The following is an 18,333-nucleotide window of genomic DNA, read 5'->3' on the forward strand; positions in this document are numbered from 1 at the left end:
AACAACTTGGGGGGTATTGGAGATAATTATGTGATATGATAATATTGTGAAAAGATATGCTTAGATATTATTGTGATATTCAGGCAGTTCTGATCTTTAGAGAATATAAGGACTTTTCCCCTTAAAACTTATATTTAATTTACTACGTATTTTTGTTGTTTGTGGAAAAAACTACTCCCTCCGTGTTTTTTTAAGTGATACACTTTGACCGGCACGTAGTTTATGACACTTTATTTGACTTCAATTAAATATTAGGATGGTGGGACAGCTGAGTAATTAAATAATGAAAAGAAAAGATAGTGGATGAATTATTTTATTCATGACTATTGCAAGTGGGGACCATCTTTTTGGTGGGGTGGGGATTGTTAGTCATAATAGAAGCAGTTTGGAGGGAAAGGAAAAGTGGCGCTTCTTATTTGGCACCAACATTTTACACATACAGTACACTTAAAATTCAAAATCTAAAAATTTCATTTCCCTTTTATGTTTTCAGCAATTTTTGAACTTGAAATTTACAACTTCGAAAAATTTTCATTTTCCTCCTAATACTTCAACTACTCAGCTCCATGCTATAAATACCACAACGTTCAATGCAGACTTGATTTTTTCCACCACATACCTGAAAAAATAGAGGGAAAAAAAAAAATTAGAAACAGTGAAAAGCTAAGAAGAAATCACTTGAAAAAAAACCGAGGATGGGGGGGTGGGGGGGAGGGTAGATTAGTGTTCAATTTTTCATTTAACAATCATCTATAATTTTTCTGTATTAAAAAAAAAAATCTGACCTCTAAGAATCGAACAAAGATTGCAGAATGGTTACTCAGTCGAGCAGAATCCGGGAACGTTTTTCGTGGGCTTATGAAGGAGGTTATAGCCATATATTGTTGCTCAAGATCCATAGTATAATGAATTTGGGCACTTGCAAAGAAAAACATGCAGGCAGGAGAGTCCATGAATGTCCAATCGAAGAAGTTCAAGTGTGGGAGGAAAAAAATTAGAGTGACTGTAGAAATGATACGGGCTGTTCTGTATCTGAAAAGGGGGAATATCAGAGCTTGTGATGCAGCCTTAAATGTGTCCACAACCACTATCAGAAGACTGATAAAGGAAGGCAAGCTTAAACCACACAACAACGCCATAAAGCCATCACTTACTGAGCAAAACAAAACACAAAGGCTGAACTGCTTCATGCAGGCAATTGCAGAAAGTAGTTTCGATGAAAATCCGGTGTTTGAAGACATGTTCAACACCATTTACATCGATGAGAAGGGGTTTTACATGACAAAGGGCAAGCACAAGTTTTACTTGACATCGTGCGAGAAAAGGCCTTACAGGACTTGTAAAAGTAGAAGATTCATTAGCAAAGTCATGTTCCCTGCTGTAGTTGCACGACCATGGTTCAATTCTGAGGGGTTTGTGTTTTTGATGGCAAACTGGGAATATTCCCATTTATCAAGTGGGTGCCTGACATGTCTATTTTATATAGTATTTTACCCCCGTCCCTTGGTCATAATCAGTAGTGTTTTTGGCTCTTTAGATGCACTTTTATTACTAATTGGTGTTTTCTAGTGTTTTCGTAGATTTGGTTGACTTTTGTAGGGATTTGCACTTTTGGAGCATTTTCCCGAGATATTATGGAGCAACTACGAGCATTGGAGAAGCACGACCAGTTTCTATAGCCCAGGACCGGTTATAGCCATCGAACCGGTGATTAAGGGTTCGGTATATGTGATACCGGGGCATTTGGATCGAGTATTCAGGACCCGAAGAGGAAATCCGGATTGGCCCGAAGAGTTGGAGCCCAATCGAAGTCCAAATAGTGGCCCAAGAGTGTCGCCCGGCCAAAGGAGCTACCGCCCGAAGGCGCGCCCGGCCGGGCGGGGGAAGTAAAGTCGGCGCCCGAACTCGCGCCCGGCCGGGCGCGAGAAACATACCTAATGAGCAAAAAGGCGTGCCCGATCGGGCGCGTGTTATTATTAGTAGTCGATTAGCGTCGTTTAAGTTTGTTTTAATTTAGGATTCTTGCTTAATATAAATACTTTTCCATTAAGCGAGTTTAGCATCTTTTTTACTCTTTCTTAATTATTCTCTTAGATTTTCTCTCTCTACTTAGCTTTTAGATTAGTTTCTCTCTCTCATATACTTTGTTCTTAACTCTACTCTTAATTCGAGATTACTTTGGTAACGATTTCTTCTACTTTAATTTCAGTTATTTATTTATTTTATTCCTTTGATCATGTCTTGTTTTATTACTTTGATTAGCTTAGATTTAATTATGTGTGAGTAGTTTCCTTTCTAGGGTTTGTGGGAATCCATAAATAATATGAAGGGGTAATTTATTGTTGTTGATTATTAATGCTAAGATTAATTTCCTAGTGATTGATTTAATGCTCTATGACTAGATTAGGTCTGATCTTTTATGCATGAGTTTGACAATATTGATTCGAGATTCAAGAGATGAGAATTGATGTTTAGGTCTAGTTTCAATAGGCAGGTTAATTTATAAATGGTTAATTCGAGATTCGAGAGATGAGATTTAATACTGGTAAATTAATTGTGTGATTGTAATATGTAGCGAAAGCCCTTTATGATCTGATTATTTTATGCATTGATAATTGATTATTATGTTTTACCCTGGAATATTATTTATTGGTGAACCTATTCCCTAGGTCTTTTATTCATTGTTTTCTCCTTACTCTAAATCTTCGTAGTTTAGTTTCCTTTGATTATAATATTTTAGTTACTCTATAATTCAGACTGCTTGAATTAATTAGGAATAGAATGACCAGTTTCCCTGTGGATTCGACCCTACTTCTCTATCTATTATTAGTTAGTGGTTTTAGGAATTACTTTTGATTAGGTGATACGACTTGAGCCTGTCAGTGCCGACAAAGAAAAAAAAGCAAAAACAGACCAGCGGGAACCCCTGAGTTAAAACCCATACTATCAGTCACCAAAGAAGCATACAGAATGATGCTGATTAGGAGGGTTTTACTAGCAATTTTAGAGAAATGGCCAGCAAGTCACCAAGGACCAATATTCATTCAGCAAGATAACGCAACACCACATATAAAAACTGATGATGCAGAATGGTTGGAAGCAGTTCAGCCAAGTAACAAAGACATAAGGTTAGTGTTTCAACCACCTAACAGTCCAGACCTAAATGTTTTAGATCGATTTAGGCTTTTTTAATGCTATTCAGTGTCTCAAGGATCAAACAACCCCTAAAAATTATCAAGTGCTGATACGGAATGTGCAAAATGCATACAATGAATTCTCTTCGATTAGGGGGAACAAGGTATTTTTGAGCCTGCAACTAGTCATGATTGAAATTATGAAAGCTAAGGGGGGCAATGACTACATTTTAAAACACATAGCTAAGGAAAGCTTAGCCAGACAAGGCATATTACCTACTGTTTTATCCCCACCCACAGAACTTGTTCAGGAAATACTAGATGGGTTCCAAGCTGCTGAAGTAGGAACTTGGTGAGCAGCAATAAATGTTTTGGAGCACTGCCCAAATACAACACTCAGCCAACATTACAGATGCTTTTTGTAATGTAGAAATATGTATTTAGTAGGTCTTTAGTGTTAAGTATCTTAGAGGTGCATTATGGATGAATTTAGCATGCACGTATCAGAGTTGAATGTGGATAAGCTTTTGTATAATTGACTAATGTATGTACAACTTTTTGGGTACTACTCTAGAAAGACAATATGGTAGGAAATTGTAATGTCAAGTGATTGTAATATGGTAGGAAATTAATGATAAATATTTTGTTATATAAATGTGATTATGTCTCTCAGGATACCATTTCAATTCACATGCAAGTGACAACAACAATAACACATCAATGCAACTTACATTCCTAATAAGGATCAATGTATTTTGAAGTCATGCATATCCAAATTGAAATACAATACAGGTAATCATGCATCATTGAGGAAGGCCATATTTTCATTATTCATTCACATAAAACCAATATTTTCATACAACAGAGCAATAATAACAACAGAGCATTAGCCGATAATGACAATAATTACTTAATTGATTTTCCATAGAAATACACTGGTACAAGCAGTCGTAACATTTCATGCCCATGTATTTCATTAGACTTAGGTGACGGTATTTCATAAGAGGAAGGCGGTGACGGAAATTGTTAAGATATATTTAGGAAATATTTGGTCTAGATATTATTTAGATATTATTATTTCCATATCTCTAGAATATAATTGCCATATTATCTTTGTTTCCCTTAGCTGTTAAACACGAGTTGGTGTAGGCTTAGGAAACTAGTTTTGTATTATTATAAATATTGGGCTCATGAAGCTAATAAAATCAAGCCAAAGTTTACAGTTTTACATGGTATCAGAGCCAGGTTTTAATACAATTCATAAACCATGGCTGGCGGTGATGATCAACCACCACCACCACCTCCAAAAATTGAACCAAATTCTCCATATTACCTTGGTTCTCAAGATCGACCGGGGGATTTCATCACTCCCACCCGCTTAACAACAAATAATTATGACTCTTGGGCTGCCGACATTCAAATGGCGTTAGAAGCTCGGAGGAAATTTGAGTTCTTGGATGGCACGATCACTACTCCATCCCCTCCTTGCACGAAGTCCGATTGGACGGCGATAAATGCAATGTTTGTTTCTTGGATTTCTAATACAATTGATCCTGATTTAAGAACAACCCTGACAAAATTTAGAGAAGCAAAATCCTTTTGGGATCATCTTAAGCAACGCTTTGCTCAAACAAACGGACCTCGCATTTAACAATTGCGTTCCTCGATTGCAAAGTGTGAGCAAACTAAGTTAATGTCGGTCTCTGTGTATTATGGCAAATTACATACTTTGTGGCAGGAATTAGATAGACATGAGCCTTTGATTTCTTGTTCCTGTTGTGCTTCGTGTACAGCCGGAAAATTGCATGAAGAGCGACGAGCACAAGCCCGGTTACACGATTTCTTAATGGGTTTATTCCCAGATTATTACTCTGCCTTGCGTACACAAATTTTATCTCAGGATCCGCTTCCGAGTCTTGACAGAGCCTACCAATTGGTAACTCAAGAAGAGCGTGTTCGATCAACAAAGCAGGAAGTCGAATCCACACCACCTGACCCCGTTGTGTTCGCTGTGCGTGCAGGCAATGATGTGGCAGCGGCGGCTCGTGGTAGAGGCAGGAACAATGATAAACCTGTATGTTCTAAGTGCCGCAGGACTGACCATGAAACCTTGAGCTGTTGGGCAGACATTGTGTGTGGATATTGTAAGAAGAAAGGCCATCCCGAAACCCACTTCTATGAGCTTGTGGGAAGGCCAGATAATAGAAAGAGGGGGCAAGGTCGTGGACAGCCACGCGCTAATGCAGCCACCAGCGGCAGTCAATCTTTATTTACCCCCGAACAGTGGAAGGCTATTGCGGGTGTTGTGGGTAATGCTCAAATTCCGGAAAATAGATTGACCGGTAAGTTTGATGTTTCATCTTGGATAATTGATACCGGCGCGACTCATCATGTCACCGGAAATAGCTCTTGGCTAGTTGATACGAAAAATATTGAATGCCCTGTTGGGCTGCCGAATGGTGCAAAAGTAATTGCTACTTTGGTGGGATCCGTTTGTTTATCGGATAAAATTACTCTAACCGGAGTCCTTTATGTACCAAATTTGAGTTGCAATTTACTTTCTGTTTCTCAACTTAATGATGATTCTAACATTATTGTACAATTTGATTCGCATGTTTGTGCTATACAGGACCAAGCGAAGGAGCTGATGGGAACAGGACTTAGGAGGGATGGACTATACTATTTTAGCAAACCGAAATTTGTGTCTACTATTAAAGCTACATCAAAGTTGGAGTTGTGGCATCGTCGTCTTGGACATCCTTCCGAAAAAGTAGTTAAGTTGATTCCTACTGTTAGTGGTAGTAAAGATCATCTAGACATAGGGTGTGAGGTGTGTATGCATGCTAAACATCCGAGAGATAAGTTTCCTTTAAGTGATAATAAAGCTTCTCGTATATTTGAGAAAGTACATTGTGATTTGTGGGGTCCATATCGACATACTTCGTCATGTGGAGCTCGTTATTTTTTGACTATTGTTGATGATTTTTCAAGAGCAGTTTGGATTTATTTGTTAGTTGATAAATTAGAAGTTTTTCAAATGTTTATGGCGTTTGTTGCAATGGTTGAGAGACAATTCTCTCAAACAATTAAAGTTGTTCAAAGTGATAATGGGACTGAATTTAATTGTTTGCTTGACTATTTTCGGGCCGCTGGAATTCTGTTTCAAACATCTTGTGTAGGAACTCCTCAACAAAATGGGCGTGTTAAGAGAAAACATAAACATATTTTGAATGTTAGTCGAGCTTTGAGGTTTCAAGCAAAACTGCCCATTTATTTTTGGGGTGAATGTGTTCTCACAGCCGCTCATTTGATCAATCGTACTCCAACTCCCTTTTTACAAAATAAAACACCCTTTGAAATTCTCTTTGAAAAACCACCCTCTTTTGATGCCATTCGAACCTTTGGGTGTTTATGCTTTGCTCATAATCAGAAATCAAAGGGAGACAAATTTGCTAGTCGCAGTAGAAAGTGTGTGTTCGTGGGATATCCGTTTGGTAAAAAGGGGTGGAGGTTGTTTGATTTGACTACGAAAGAATTTTTTGTCTCAAGGGATGTCAAATTTATTGAAGAGGTTTTTCCTTTTGAGAGTCCTGAAGCTGTGAACATTTCACATAGTGAGTATGATGCTCAAGAAATTCATGAGGATTTTTCTGAAATTATTTTCGAGGAGAAATTGGATGTTGGAGGTAATTTAGAAGAACAGGTCATCGAATTGGGCCCTAGTCATGAACCAGCGACAGGTCCACCATCATCAGCGCTCAATGGGCCTCCCAACCAGCAGCCCGAGTTGGAGTATGCTCAGGCCGCTGGAAACCCATCGGCTGCTGGGCCTTCCAATTCGCAGCCCAATGCTGCTTCTGCTTCAACCGCTGGAAGACTAGCGCCAGTTGGGCCTATGCATATGCAGCCCACTTCAGAAACCTCTAATGAGGCCTACAATGCAACAAGCACCGGTGACAATGATGAAGACATGGCCGGTTGTGATCAACAAATGGGTCGTGGATTTCGACAAAAGTTTCCAAATGTCAAGCATCGTGATTTTGTGACACATACGGTTTTTGCTAATAGTCCTCTCCCCCCCCCCCCCCCCCCCGTTGTGATTGCTCCTCAGGTACTCCTTATCCTTTAGCACATTACATAAATTGTGACAATTTTTCTAGCAATTATCAGAAATTTCTTGCAGCTGTTATCAAGGGTAAAGACCCAAAATCTTTCAAGGAAGCCATGAAACATGATGAGTGGCGACAATCTATGAAGGAAGAAATCCGTGCTCTAGAAAATAATGGTACATGGACTTTGGAACATCTTCCTCCCGGGAAACGTGCTCTCGGCAGTCAATGGGTCTATAAGACCAAGTACTTATCCAATGGAGATATTGAGCGACTCAAATCAAGATTAGTGGTGTTCGGTAATCATCAACAAGCCGGTATTGACTATGAAGAAACTTTTGCTCCGGTTGCCAAAATGACTACAGTTCGTGCCTTTCATGCAATAGCGGCTTGCAAAAATTGGGAGATACATCAAATGGATGTTCAGAATGCTTTTCTACATGGTGACCTGAAAGAAGAGGTTTACATGAAGCTTCCCCCCCGGGTTCGAAAGCCCGGATCCTTCTTTGGTGTGTAGATTGCGCAAGTCTTTATATGGCTTGAAACAAGCCCCTAGGTGTTGGTATGCAAAATTGTCGTCGGCTTTAAAACGGTATGGTTTTCTCCAAGCCTACTCTGATTATTCTTTATTCACATATACTAATGGCAAAACCCAAATAAATGTCTTAGTTTATGTGGATGATCTTATTATTTCTGGGAACGATTCCGCTGCACTAAAGGTTTTCAAGGCATATCTTAGTGATTGTTTTAAAATGAAAGATCTTGGACCTCTTAAATATTTTTTGGGCATTGAGGTGGCTCGTAGTACTTCCGGGTTGTTTCTGTGCCAACGAAAGTATACTTTGGATATTATTTCTGAAACAGGTCTATTGGGAACAAAGCCAAGTGGGTTTCCCATGGAACAAAATCATAGACTTGCTCATGCTAGTGGCGAATTGTTGCACAATCCTGAAGCATATCGTCGTCTTGTGGGACGACTCATATATCTTGCAGTTACTCGACCGGACCTTGCTTACTCCGTTCACATTCTATCCCAGTTCATGCAACAACCTCGCATAGAACATTGGGAAGCTGCTTTGAGGGTCGTGCGTTATCTAAAAGGAACTCCCGGACAAGGAATATTGTTGCGTTCAGATAGTGAGCTCACCCTAGAGGGTTGGTGCGACTCGGATTGGGCGGCGTGTCCTCTCACACGACACTCGTTGACCGGATGGTTAGTGTTTCTCGGAAAATCTCCGATTTCATGGAAAACTAAAAAGCAGCCTACAGTTTCTTTTTCTTCTGCAGAGGCGGAATACAGGTCTATGTCTGGGGCCACTTGTGAATTAAAGTGGCTCAAAGGCTTATTGTTGAGTATGGGTATTCAACATCCAAAAGCAATCAAGTTGTTTTGTGATAGTCAGTCTGCGTTACATATCGCAAGGAACCCTGTTTTTCATGAGCGTACGAAACACATAGAGGTCGATTGTCATTTTGTTCGTGATGCGATCAATGAAGGCTTAATTTCACCATCCCATGTGTCTACTAAGGATTAATTGGCGGATATATTCACAAAAGCACTCGGGAAGACTCAGTTTGACTATCTTCTTTCCAAGTTGGGCATTTTCGACCCTCATGCTCCAACTTGAGGGGGGGGGGGGGGGTGTTAAGATATATTTAGGAAATATTTGGTCTAGATATTATTTAGATATTATTATTTCCATATCTCTAGAATATAATTGCCATATTATCTTTGTTTCCCTTAGCTGTTAAACACGAGTTGGTGTAGGCTTAGGAAACTAGTTTTGTATTATTATAAATATTGGGCTCATGAAGCTAATAAAATCAAGCCAAAGTTTACAGTTTTACAAAAATTCTTCAAACTCGGGAACAAAAGAGTCCTCAGGTATTATCTAGTGCTCATACACAAGCTTTTCTTCAATTTTTTTTAACCACGATCCCCAACTGATGCTTCCACTGTAAGAGCAGGCCTTTCAACTTTTTGTGGAGAGAGCCACTTCATGTTTAATTTCCCTCTAACCTGTCTGATAAATTCATCATCACTTCTCTTTTCTTAATCAATCCTCTCTAGGGAGTGGTCCAGACATGTTCTGGGGCATCTGGGACTACAACACCCTTAGAAGGAGGCTGAGAAAACGACGGGGTGTTTGGGATAAATTCACCATCATCATCACTTTCCGACAATGAACCACCTTGCATCGATTCCATTATACCATTAACCTACAAGCAATAATTACCATGTAAAAAGTCGATTATTTTTTAATTTGCTCGTAATTCTAATTTCAATTCTCTACCATTTTATAGATATTGACTTAGAACCAAATCTAATTTAATTAAAATCAGTTGTCCATAAATAAAGCCAATTACACAACTTACCAAACAATGCAGAAGCTTTGAGCTACACCAATTGCTTGAAAAAGCCCCAAATCGATCTACGGTTTCGTCTTAAGCATCAAATTAGGGTTTACAGAGAAACCTCAACAATTCATCGTTGCTACGTACCAACTACTTCGTCAATTCAAAGCGACTCACTAAAATACAGCGTAGATAACCACCGGTCTCTGCATTACCCCTGTTTGATCTGGATTTACTGCTTGTTAAAACCCCCAAATTCGAGCAAACAAAATGAACCCAAATTTTCTGTAACTATTTTTACTGGGTTTTGAAAAGGAGTGGAAAGTAATTGACGGCCGAACTACAACAACAATTGAAGGAAATTAGCAGTGAGTTGAGGAGTAAGGGTTATACAGATTTGAGTCCAAGCTTCAAGATATGAAGAGAGGGAAAATATCTGGGCTAAAATAACGAGAGGGGGTGGGGTGGGGTGGGGGGGGGGGGTGGTGGGGTGGTGGGGAGGGGAGGGTAGCATTAAAATATTATTTACATGGGGACCACTGCAGGAGAGTGAAATAATTTTTTATGTGGGAGTGGGGATCAGTTTACATTATTATCCTAAAATGGAAGTGTATCACTTAAAAAAACACGGCCGAAAATAAAAAGTGTATTACTTAAAAAAACACGGAGGGAGTATCAAATTTTCAAATTGGAAATTGATGTTATTAAACATCAATAATTGGAACTGATGATGAAATTGGGGGAGATTGTTAGAGAAAAAGAATACTAAACCTTTTTTTTTTTTTTTCAAAATTATGAATTATGTTGTTAATTAGGTATAATGCATGTTCCCCTCAAAAAAAAAAAAGAATAATGCACATGTTGCTTGTCTCGTAGCATTCATCTCCAATTCTTCAGTCTCCACTAGAATTTCTTACACCTGAGTTTCCACCAACATCTTTTTCGAACAGTCAACTTTCTTCTTCCACTCCACTTTGGCAACTCCCTTTTACTACTCGTAGTATGTAATATATCTTCAATCTCCCTCCCTATCAAACATCAAAACTCGAGAAAGAATTATTAAGTTTGCAAACGAATTTAGAGCTGTCAAAAACTGACTCGACTCGAACATGGCGCAAGATATCAAAAACATGGACAAAAAAAGCGGGTTTTGCATTAGCAACTCCACTTTTTACAGCAAACGTCCAGCAATTCCACTCCCACCAAACACATCTTTAGACATCACCACCTTCATCTCCTCCCGACCCCACAGTACCACCACCGCCTTCATCGACGCCACTAATGACCGCCACGTGTCCTACTCCGAGCTCTGGTCCACCGTTGATTCCCTCTCCTTTTCTCTCTCCTCCACGTGGGGTGTACGCAAAGGCCACGTCATCCTCATTCTCTCTCCCAACTCTCTCTCCTTCCCCCTCGTCTGCCTCTCCGTCATGTCCCTCGGCGCGTTGATCACCACCACCAATCCTTTAAACACCACGCGCGAGATTTCCAAACAAATCGCGGACTCGAAGCCGTTCCTCGCCTTCACTACCCCTGAACTCGCCCCCAAGCTTGCCGGCTCCGGCATCCCGGTGATTCTACTCGGCGGTGAAAAGGGTAGTTTCGGGAACTTGAAAATATTGACGACGTTGGAGGAGATGGTCAAAGGAGAGAGAAAAGAGGTGAGAGTGAAGGAGAGAGTTTGCCAAAACGACGCCGCAGCGTTGCTGTATTCGTCGGGAACTACTGGGGAGAGTAAAGGGGTAGTTTCGTCTCATCGGAATATGATCGCAATGGTACAGACGATAATCGGACGGTTTAGATTAAATGATGAAGATCAGAGGAATGGTAATACATTTATATGTACTGTTCCCATGTTTCATATCTATGGCCTTGTTGCCTTTGCTACAGGTATTTTTACTAACCTCATATATTATTTTATTTTTTACTGTTTTAATGGATAATATTTAGTTATTTACTACGAGTTCTAGATTTACTTTACTTGACGTTGTGATTATTACTTTATTGGTTTCGTCTTATAATATAGGACCTGTTCTCATTGACTGAAATGAGCTGATATGAACTGAATTAAATTGAATATTTTATGAGAGATGGAAATTAAAAGCTGAACTGAATTGAACTAAATTAAACTGAAAAAAAAATGAAGTGAAAATAATAGACCTATAGTGTCTATTTCATTTTATCTACGCACTTACACAAAGCTAATGGTGACTCATTACTCATTCATGATTATGTTTTTCTGTTTTTTTAAAGTAATGGAAATACTTTACTTTTGGGAGTAGTTAAAGTAAGTCAATGTGGGTAAATGTGGTCCAAGTGTATAATATATTCATTTTATATCAGCCGTTATAATTACACTTCATTAAAGATATTAATTGTTAATGTTTGTTACTCCCTCCGTTCCCGAAAGAACGACCCATTTGGGTTGATTTCGCGGGTATTAAGAAAGTTAAATAAAAAGAAATAAAAGTATATTGGAAAGATGAATTTACATCGGGTTTGTAAAAAAGTAGAGAAAGAAAGTAATAAAAATACATAAAGAAACAAAATTTTATATGGGGAAGCTAATTTGGGACTAAAATTCTTTTTGGAACTAAAATTAGGCCAAATAGGTCGTTCTTTTGGGGACGGAGGGAGTATAATGATGATTGATACTATTTTTTTTTTTTTTTTTTTTTTTGGTGCAATGATGATAGATACTAAAACTTGTATATAACTCCTTTTTAGCAATGAGGCCGTAATTTTAGATTTTGTGTTGTGACTAGTGGATGCAATATTAATGGATATCCTCATATCATTAATTTAATCTTATAGAAGTAGCTTACAGAATTCTATATCAGTATGTGAATTGATTTCGAAAAAGCATCAAGGAATGAGTTTTAACTTTGAACTGTTTATGTATGAGTTGCAAGCTAAGGTATATTTATAGAGATTTCTTTTTTATTTTAATGTCCTTTCCCAGTATCAAAAACTGAGAAGAGCCCGAAGTTGGCTAGTCCTAGTAAATCACATGTCAAATTTCTAATGTTAGATGTTCGGAATATGGACATTGACTCCTTGTGCTATGGAGGATGATCTATGAAATGACACCAATCATCATGCTGTATTGTATCAAAATCGAAATGAGTCTGATTTTTTTTTTTTTTTTTTTTTTTTTCCAAATTTGTTAGGATATCCAGGAGAATACTTTTATTGGTATTGTAAATTTGTATGAAACCTTACTTGAGCTTGGGACATGTAGTAGTAACTAACTAATCTTTCACTTTTAGACTCCAAATTCAATAGGAATTTAAAAAAAATGGTTATTAAAATAAAAAAATAATTAATAAGAAAGTAAGGCCTTGTTTAGCTCACCTTATTTTTACTTATTTTAGAAAAAATAAGTTCAGATCATATCACATCAGAGAAAACAAGTTCATATCAGATCATCGTTTTATATGCAATTTTTTTTATAGCTAATAATATTTTTAATTTCGTAATGAAAAAAAATTCTAAAAATCACATATTAATAAAATACACATTATTACGAATCTAACAAAACCCCATTTGATACATTTTTTCCGTATAGATTATTGTATATTTAAGGTCAAAGTTTGGTCAAATCTGACATTCAGACTAAACCAGATCAAATAAATTCATATGAGATCAAATAAGTTTAGATAAACAAATATAAGGCGAACTAAACAGTGCCTAATAACCTTTTGGTTTGATGCTTAGAAGTTAAAACAGTTACACTGAATGAATGTTTTAGCTAATGTTGATGTTTTATGTCTTGGGCTCTTGGCCACAGGATTACTAGCAGCTGGAGCTACCATTGTTGTCTTGCCCAAATTTGAAATGAATGATTTGCTCCTAGCAATATCAAAGTACAAGGTCAGTTACTTTCCGTTGGTCCCACCAATTCTGGTAGCAATGGCAAATCACGCGGATCATATCAAGAAGAACTATGATCTGAGTTCATTGAAGCATGTTTTGTCTGGAGGCGCCCCATTAGGAAAGGAAGTGATCGAAGGATTCTTGGAGAAGTTCCCAAATGTTGTGATCATGCAGGGTTATGGGCTTACGGAGTCTACAGGCATTGGGGCTACAACAGACTGTTTGGAGGAGAGTCGGAGGTATGGGACAGCTGGGTTGCTCTCACCAAGTACGGAGGCAAAGATTGTTGACCCTGAGAGTGGAAAAGCCTTGGGGGTTAATCAGACTGGTGAACTTTGGCTTCGCAGCCATACTGTTATGAAAGGTTGTTTGCTCTTTTACTTCAATTCTTAAGTGCTCGTTGCCATTGTTTGCTTTGAAATTGTTTTCCCTCAGTAACTTTTTACAAAAATAGGAAAAAGGAGGAAGTTTATCATCTTGCTTTATGAGTTTTATGGATGGCTTGGTTGAAATTAAAATCAGCAATTATTGTTTTTTGATAAATTTATAACTAGTAAGGTTTTTTAAAACAGGAGACTAGTAAGTTTTAACATGTTGCTTTATGAGTTTTATGGATGCCTTCATCTTTATTTAAATCAGCAATTTTTATCCTTACCTACCTTCAAGCCCAAAAGGCGAACATCCATATTCACATATTTATCCAAGGCATCAGATCATAAATTGTTACTTAGAACTTGGACCTTGTAGTTCTGACATTGTCAAAACATCATGTATGCATATTAGATTTGGTCCCTAATAAGACTCCTGTATGCTGCTTTATAGTTTTTATTTTACTGCTTCTACTTTGAACCTGTTGCTGAGATGTATAAGTGGAGCCATAAATATGATGCTGTTGTGTAGTTGTTTACTATGTTATTCTGTTTTAAGACTGAAAATACTCAAAATGTACCAGAACTGGAAGAACATGACCTGAGTATGACCTGAAATTAATGAGTCTGATCATTCTCCTTGCCAAGCACAATTTATTTTCAGATGATATGTTGTCTAAAGTCTTACATTATTGTTGCAGGCTACTTTAACAATCATGAGGCGACTATTTCAACTCTCACTTCAGATGGTTGGCTAAAAACAGGGGATGTGTGCTATTTTGATGAAGATGGCTTCCTCTTTGTGGTCGATAGACTAAAGGAATTGATCAAGTATAAGGGATATCAGGTACTTCTTAACCCAACTAATTCCATCCCGAGTTAAATCTATAATTTAAGAAGTGGATATGTATTTTCTTTTCCCTTTTATAGGTGGGTGTGGGCTGGGGAGTAGTAACTCTTCTTATAGTGCTTCCTTTGATGATTGATTATGTTTCTTTCCTGGAAATATTTACTTATTGATGCATCAGACTAACATACCTTATACAACTTTCTTCCTGTTATACTCGGTATCTTATAAAAACACTAGTGCATTCATTTGATCAACAAGGTTATCTGCTGTTCTGGATGCTAAGCTGACTAGTAATCTAGTATGCTCATTTCCTCATTAACTTGGCTACTTTCATCTCTAATTAACTGCAAATAGTGATATATTTTTATTTAAGTAATCAAACAAGTTTTACAGTAGATTATACAGGTATGTGTATCAACGTACCATCGCCATCAAGTTCTCCTTTGTACAAGGGAAATGCATTTCACCTTGAGTATCATGTTTTGGGTACTAAAAACTCCTACATGTGTACGGATGATTTAAACTTTTTCTGTTTAGGTAACAACACGATATTTCTAAAAAAAAAGTAGTCCTACAGTAGACTTGGATAAGTTCCCATGTTAATGAAATGTGAAGGGGATTCTAGTGGAGCTTGGGTAATTTAGAAAGCTCCTGCATTTCTATATATGTGGCCAACAGGAGTAGACATCAAAAAAAATGTAAACAAGTAATTGCAATGGAATAATGAACCTAAATCGATATCTTGAGCTTTTGGCTCTTTGAGAGCCTTGATGAATACGGAACATCTACTTCATTACAAGACTCAGGGCCTGTTCCGATTGACTAAACTGAGCTGAGCTGAACTGAACTGAACTGAACTTATTAATTAGTGATTTTTAACTACGGATTAGTGATATTTGATTATTTATTGATTATTTATTACTATACATATGTGTATATACAAATGTACATATTATTATTAATATTATTATTATTAATTATTAATTATTATTATTATTATTATTATTATTATTATTTATTGATTATTACTATTATTATTATTATTATTATTGTTATTGTTATTATTATTATTATTATTATTATTTATTGATTATTATTAGTATTATTATTTCAATTATTATTGTTATTATTATTATTATTATTATTATTATTTATTGATTATTATTATTATTATTATTATTATTATTATTATTATTATATTATTATTATTATTATTATTGTTGTTGTTGTTGTTGTTGTTGTTGTTGTTGTTGTCGTTGTTGTCGTCGTTGTTGTCGTTGTAATAAGAGCTTAAAAGAATGAAATTTGGCTTTATATCATTAGCAATATCATTAGACGTAAATTAAGAGCTGAACTGAACTGAACTGAATTGAACTGAGCTGAACTGAACTGAACTGAATTTCAACGGAACAGGCCCTCACTCTCTTTTATCTAGTACAATTCTTATAAAAAGACCGTCTTACCATCACAAGAATACCTTGTATGTAGGTTATGTTAAGAAGAGAGTGAAATTCGGATAGGGGAAAGTGGTCTTATGATGGTAAGGTGGTCTTACACAAATATTTTAGCGAAATAGAATATGCAAACTCTCTAGTCATAAGTCTCATAACTCATGAAACTATGAGCTAGGAGCATCCATTATTATCTAGGTCTATCGAAATTGTTTTTGTAATGCCCATTTGGAATCAATAATCATGCTACTCATGTATGCCACATCCTGATAAAGCCATCATATTTGCAAAACTAAATTTATATGACTTAAATTTCGAACATGGCATGATACCCTGATGTAGTGGTGGAAAGAGGATTGAAAAAAAACTACTACTATCTTATTTATCTAGGTAATGTTAGTAAAATCCTAATGAATCCCTTAATTATGGAGGGTCGAACAACAATATGACTGCTGATTTTCGACATAGGGGTAATTGAGGTATCTTAAAGTGACTCTTAACCCTGGGTTAATATTTCTCTAATTGTTGATCTTCTGTCTGAATATGAAGATTGGTTTTAATTTAACACCATATGGTTGATAGGATGTTCACAGAAGATTAACATTATACTGAATTTTAGACGCGAAAATAATATCTTTAGTTGCTGCCCCTGAAAAATTCTCATTGATGTATTTGATATTTAGGTTCCACCTGCTGAATTAGAAGCATTGCTGCTTACTCATCCAGAAATTGCAGATGCTGCTGTTATTCCGTAAGATATTACTCTAAACATACACACATCCTTCTTTGTGATTTCATTTATTTGTCTGTATGTAAATCATTCTGAAATACCTGATATAGTAACGCTCCTTTTTACACAACAGGTTCCCAGATAAGAATGTTGGTCAGTTTCCAATGGCATACGTAGTGAGGAAAGCTGGTAGTAACTTATCTGAGAATGAAATCATGGATTTTGTAGCAAAACAGGTGAGCATGAAACAATTGTTAGACGTTTTTAAACTTAACCACGCTTATGAACTTATCTGAAGTTACTAACCCTTATTTGACTCTTATAAAAAGTTAATATTTTAGCTTGGTTAGTCCTTTGATCTAATTTTTACTTATCTGTTGAAGCAATTGGATGGGAAACATAGAGTAGAGCACAAGTTGGGATGTATAAGGAGACACGCGATGTCAAATTTGTGTTTCCGCTTGTTCATTCAAAGTTGTATGAATTAAGTTAACTTTTCATGGTGCAGGTCGCTCCTTACAAAAGAATCCGGAGGGTGGCCTTCATAGATTCTGTGCCCAAGAACGCATCTGGGAAGATTCTGCGGAAAGACCTCATCAAAATGGCTACTTCTGGCTCGAAACTGTGAGCCAGTTGTATTGTAGGAAAACAAATCTGTTTGAACCCATTGGTGACCAGCTTGTATCAAGAGCTTGGTCGCGTATATAGATTCATTGTTATTTGATATATGAGATTGCTGAGGAATAAATAACCTCCCTAGCAATATGGCATTGTCGCTGTTGTATGAATTACGTACTGGAAATCTTGAATAAGCTTGCGTATAGTTTGTTTGAGCTACAAAATTAATGGTAGTTTAACATGTACTTGTATTTGACATCAATTGCAACAGTTTATAAGGTATTCCAGTCTTTAAGATTTAGTATTGAATGGACATGTAGTGTAGGCTTCTAGAAAAGTAGAGAGAAATTACGTATCTTAAAAACATAATATCCCTGTGAGCTATCTTTTAGGGACACAGAGAGTAATTTGTATATTGTCGATTGTCACAGTACATGTTGCAATAAGACTTGCAATCAAACTATGCAATTTTTGGTCTCCTGGCTTCTCTATTGTATAGTTATGGAGGTAATTTGAAGATCTAGCTTTAGACTGTTGGCATTAGATCCATCAAATGCCTTAGGTTGTCACATTCTCAATTTTAATTACATTGTCAGCATAACTATTAAATTTGAACGAGGGTATATATATGAACAAAATTGAAGAAGAAAAATGCTATAATAGCCAAAAACACAAAGCCTAAAAATTCAAATAGACCCCTTGATTGTGGTTGGGATGCATAGTACGGATGAATTATTAAAATATTGTTATAGGGGATATTCTAAGGTGATCTACTAAGGCTAAGGGTATATCTTATTTCTTATATAAAGGCTTGTTTAGTTCACCATATTTGTGCTTATCTG

The 18,333-nt window shown here is 36.9% G+C and overlaps 3 protein-coding genes and 1 long non-coding RNA gene across 4 annotated transcripts; 3 read left to right on the plus strand and 1 right to left on the minus strand.

The window, feature by feature from the left end:
* The first annotated feature begins 933 nt into the window (after positions 1–933).
* LOC145639887 (uncharacterized) lies at positions 934–3,490 on the plus strand. The gene is made up of 2 exons (XM_081691211.1): positions 934–1,428; positions 3,203–3,490. Exons 1-2 carry the CDS (start codon positions 934–936, stop codon positions 3,488–3,490), a joined length of 783 nt encoding a protein of 260 aa, XP_081547337.1.
* Positions 3,491–4,401: 911 nt separating this feature from the next.
* LOC145639888 (uncharacterized) lies at positions 4,402–4,785 on the plus strand. The gene has a single exon (XM_081691212.1). It carries the CDS (start codon positions 4,402–4,404, stop codon positions 4,783–4,785), a length of 384 nt encoding a protein of 127 aa, XP_081547338.1.
* Positions 4,786–9,013: 4,228 nt separating this feature from the next.
* On the minus strand, positions 9,014–10,335 carry LOC145638818 (uncharacterized). Its single transcript, XR_014114709.1, has 2 exons — positions 9,620–10,335; positions 9,014–9,463 (listed from the first exon to the last, which is right to left on the minus strand). It is a non-coding gene; the product is annotated as an uncharacterized LOC145638818 (long non-coding RNA).
* A 215-nt stretch (positions 10,336–10,550) lies between these two features.
* On the plus strand, positions 10,551–17,959 carry LOC145638817 (peroxisomal OPC-8:0-CoA ligase 1-like). Its single transcript, XM_081689858.1, has 6 exons — positions 10,551–11,488; positions 13,389–13,838; positions 14,544–14,689; positions 16,827–16,894; positions 17,007–17,109; positions 17,382–17,959. Exons 1-6 carry the CDS (start codon positions 10,708–10,710, stop codon positions 17,499–17,501), a joined length of 1,668 nt encoding a protein of 555 aa, XP_081545984.1. The 5' UTR covers positions 10,551–10,707; the 3' UTR covers positions 17,502–17,959.
* Positions 17,960–18,333: the final 374 nt, after the last annotated feature.

The sequence above is a fragment of the Chenopodium album genome, chromosome 7, assembly GCF_948465745.1.
Source record: "Chenopodium album chromosome 7, dcCheAlbu1.1, whole genome shotgun sequence".
Lineage (NCBI taxonomy): Eukaryota > Viridiplantae > Streptophyta > Magnoliopsida > Caryophyllales > Amaranthaceae > Chenopodium > Chenopodium album.